The sequence below is a fragment of the Octopus bimaculoides genome, chromosome 7, assembly GCF_001194135.2.
Source record: "Octopus bimaculoides isolate UCB-OBI-ISO-001 chromosome 7, ASM119413v2, whole genome shotgun sequence".
NCBI lineage: Eukaryota > Metazoa > Mollusca > Cephalopoda > Octopoda > Octopodidae > Octopus > Octopus bimaculoides.
This window is the reverse complement of record NC_068987.1, coordinates 83423731-83427902: the sequence shown is the minus strand read 5'-3', so window position 1 is coordinate 83427902 and position 4172 is coordinate 83423731. Positions and strand designations below refer to the sequence as shown.

Below are 4172 nucleotides of genomic sequence, written 5' to 3'. Positions count from 1 at the left end.
ACACACACACACACACACACACACACATACACACACACACATACGACGAGTTTCCGCATAGTTTCAGCCAACCAATTTTACTCAGAAGGCATTGGTCACCCTTGAATATTGCAAAAGACTCTTGCCCTCACAGTAGAGTCAGGTAAAAATTTTACAGGAACCATTAAGTATCTCAAAACTCTCTGAATGCAGAAGACCGTTTCCACTGACATGAGTATTAGACAAAGCACTGTCTCACACGGTTCACACACACGTATGTACACACACATACTCACTGTTTCACGCACATGTACACACATACACATACGCACACACAGTTACTTTTTTTCAAAACTCAAAGGCTCAGAAGGACGGTTGCTCGGTTTCCATGGCATATAAGTGACCGAAGTCACAAGAATCCTGGTGGTTATGATGCCACTCTGTCGCAGGGTCCAAGACCAGCAATTTTCGAGTCGAGGAGGTCAAATCGATTGCCTCGACCCCCCCAGTACTTGGTTAGTACTATATTTTGTCAACCCCGAAGCGATGAAATATAGAGTTGACCTCGACAGGATTTGAACTCAGAACGTAAAGAGCTGGAAGAAATGCCGCTAAGCATTTTGTTCGACGCGCTAACAACGTTGCCAGCTTATTGCTATATACAGTCATGCTACCATTTATTGTAGCTTCAATAACACGATATATTTTTTAAATAATATTGCTGACATCTCCAAATCGACATTGGTGTTAATTGTTCCAACATTCTACCGCCTTTACCAAAATTGTTATTGTGACTTAGTGGTCAGGGTGTTCGACTCATGTTTGTAAGATTGCGGTTTCGATTCCTGGACTGGGCGATGCGTTGTGTTTTTGAGCAAAACGCTACATTTCAGATTACTCCAGTCCTCTCAGCTATCAAAAATGAGTAATCCGACAACGGACCATCATCCAGTCCGGTGGGAGAGGGGAATATATGCTCCACAGAATCCAGGGAAGGAAGTTACAAGGTAAGATGGTGACTCAGGAAAATCTCCCGAACACAGGCCCTCGCGAGACACGTTTTTGTATTCATCGATCGAAAGGATGAATTACGTACATCGTACTGTAAATCCCGACTGGTTGGAATTCGATATTCAACCACATCGAAATACGATGGTGATATTGATTTCTATATTGCTTGACCGACAACCTTTTCCAATTCACCATTCTTCCAATAATTATCCGTTACTGAATAATGTCCGTTCACTAGCTTTGTTTCTTCTCTAACAATGGTTTCTACTTCATCTATAAGTTATCACCCTGTACGCCACCTTCCCCTAACTCAACAAATTACATTCGATTGACTATGAAGTGTTAAAAAAACATTGTTTACACCGGAAGAAAGAATGATTCGAATGTAAATTAGAATTGCAGTCTTCCGGCTGCTAAATTGTTCCTCTTTTTGACTTTGGTCTCAACAACGAAAATGGAATTTAAAGCAAGAACAAATAAAAATGAATATATTTTAAACCTAAGAAAATTAGATGTTCTGTACTTTTAGTTCACTTGCGGAAAAGAAAACTCACGAAGTTTCGAAATGTTATTTCTTACTGTGTTATTTTAAGATTATGTTGTTTCATTCACTTATTGCAAAGATAATTGTTTGATTAAGTAAACAATAGAAATTATATATTTAAAGAAATTGTCTCAGTTTTGAACTTAATAATATAACTGTTTCCTCTTGCAAAAAGGTGGCGAGCTGACAGAATCGTTAACACTGCAGGCAAAATGCTTAGCGGCATTTTCCCGATTTTATGTTCTGAGTTCAAATTCCATCTAGGTCCACTTTGCCTTTTATCCTTTCGGGGTCCATTTGTCCTCTTCCACAAAATTTCAGACCTTGTACCTATAGTAAGAAAGAGTTATTATCTGTCAAGTCATGCACACTGCTAGACTAAGCAACAGTTTTGAAAAGAATAGGTATGAAAATGTGGAAATGGTCGTTTGGGAGCCAATAAAGCGTTGGGACGTTGACAGGAAAATCTTGCGAAGCACTACTCTAAATAGTCACTAACCTGTTGTGTCCGATGTTGAGAAATTTCAAATGTGGTGCCTCATGGAAGACTTGAGGTAAAATCTCTCCGATTTGGTTAAACTGGAGATTCAACCATGTCAGTTGAGAAAGCTGGTTCAACTTTCCTACGCTGAAAGCTCTGGCATCGAGATGTCTTATAGAATTATTGGCTAAATTCAGTTCCCTCATGTGAGTTAAGCCTAAAAAACTATCGTTGTAAATCGCAGACAACTTGTTAAAGCTGAGATTAATCCTCAGCAGAGAAATGGTCGAAGAAAACAGACCTTTTGAGATATTTTCGAGCCAGTTTAAAGAGAGATTGAGTTCTTCAAGAGTGGATACTCTATAAAACGGCATTGTGTCTAAATTCGATATGAAATTGTCTGCTAGATTCAGGTTCTTCAGTTTATACTGGCGATCAAAACAGCGGAATGGTAATTTGGTAATCTTATTACTGTAAAGATCAATCGTTTCCAAGTGCTCTAAGTTATCAAAGAAAGTTTTGTTCAAATTCGATAAGAAATTATGAGACAAGTAGAGCTCACGTAAGGCATTCGGTCTTGAAATCATATCATTTGGTAGAACCCAAAAACGATTACCCTTCAAGGAAAGGACCTCTAGACTTTGCAAGTTTCGGAACCATTCAGGCCGTAATAATTTTAAACGATTCTTATCCAAACGAATGACCTTCAATTTACTGTTTTGGTAAAACACGTTCCTTGGCATATCATTTAGATTATTCCGCGACAGATCAACCACTTCCAAAAAACGCAAAGAATTAAATAAACCGCTATATATTCTACTTATTCGATTAGTGTCCAGATAGATTTCGACTATTTTTCGTGTCCATTGAAAGAATCTTTCATTGATATAAGCAATTTTGTTATTAGAAAGACGAATTTCTTGTAAATTTGGAAGACCTTGTAATGCCGCACTGGATAAATATTGGATATTGTTCTTTCGTAAGTTGAGATTGATTAATTCAGTAATGTTTTGAAACAAATGTGGACTGAGGAACCGGATTCTATTTCCTACCAGTGCTAGATCTTGAAGTCGGGGAGCTCTCCGAAAACTTGATGCATCGATTTGTGTCAGATATCCTGCGCTAACTTCTTTTGGTTTAGATGGTAGCTGAAGACTAGAATAGCTTTGCTCACGGGCCAGCTCCGAATCAAATACTGGGTGTCGAATTTCACCGTAGACAGACAGACGAACGACATCTTTAAAAAGAGAGAAAGAAAAAGCTTATTTAAAATAATGATTTCAAATGGTTTCAAATTTTGGCACAGGGCCAGCAATTTTTTAGGGAAGGGTTTAAGTCGATTGCATCGACCCCAGTATTCAACTGGTACTTATTCTATCGACCTCGAAAGGATGAAAGGCTAAGTCGACCTCGGCAAAATTTGAACAACTCATTTCAAAAACAAATATGAATACATTGGACAATGATAGGAGATATCGCCGCCACTAGGAAAAAAAATGTTAAGACATTTCAATGGTGGAAGAGCAGGAAGTGATTTGACCCTCTGTTGGTCCGGTTGAATATTAAAACACCGTTAGCGTGATTTACGTCTGGTATTTTATTTTATTTTATTTCTCATTTGCTTTACAATTATTTATCAAGAGTTTCTGTACAATTTGTTTTTCAAGACATTTTAAACTTACAGAATGAAAATTCCAAGTATTGGATAATTGAAAAAGAACGGAAAATCTACTGAGGCAGGCAAACAAAAAGAGCAGGCATTTTATTTGATAAACCATTTGGTGTTTACTATCTAGTCGTTGTCACTGCTTGCATTCTCGCCCTCGTCCCCCTTCACCAAGCGGTAAGCAAAAACCATGAATGATGCAAGCAGGTGGGTTTCAAACACATCTGACAGCTATTCGTTGTCTTTCGATCCTTTGATCTGGAGCACAATGTGCATCTTTGTTGAGTTTTTCACAGGAGGGGTTGTGTGGTAAGTAGCATGCTCCCCAACCACATGGTTCCGGGTTCAGTCCCACTGCGTGGCTCCTTGGGCAAGTGTCTTCTACTATAGCCTCGAGCCGACCAAAGCCTTGTGAGTGGATTTGGTAGACGGAAACTGGAAGAAGCCCGTCGTATATATGTATATGTATATATATATATATATATATATAT

General features: G+C 38.5%; 1 protein-coding gene across 1 annotated transcript in view; it reads right to left on the bottom strand.

Moving 5' to 3' along the window:
- Positions 1-4172, bottom strand: part of LOC106874268 (insulin-like growth factor-binding protein complex acid labile subunit) — a 59486-nt gene that overhangs the window by 12182 nt on the left and 43132 nt on the right. The window contains exon 2 of the mRNA XM_014921931.2: positions 2034-3252. Coding sequence (XP_014777417.2) covers positions 2034-3252 — 1219 coding nt within the window. The remainder of the gene's footprint in view (positions 1-2033; positions 3253-4172) is intronic.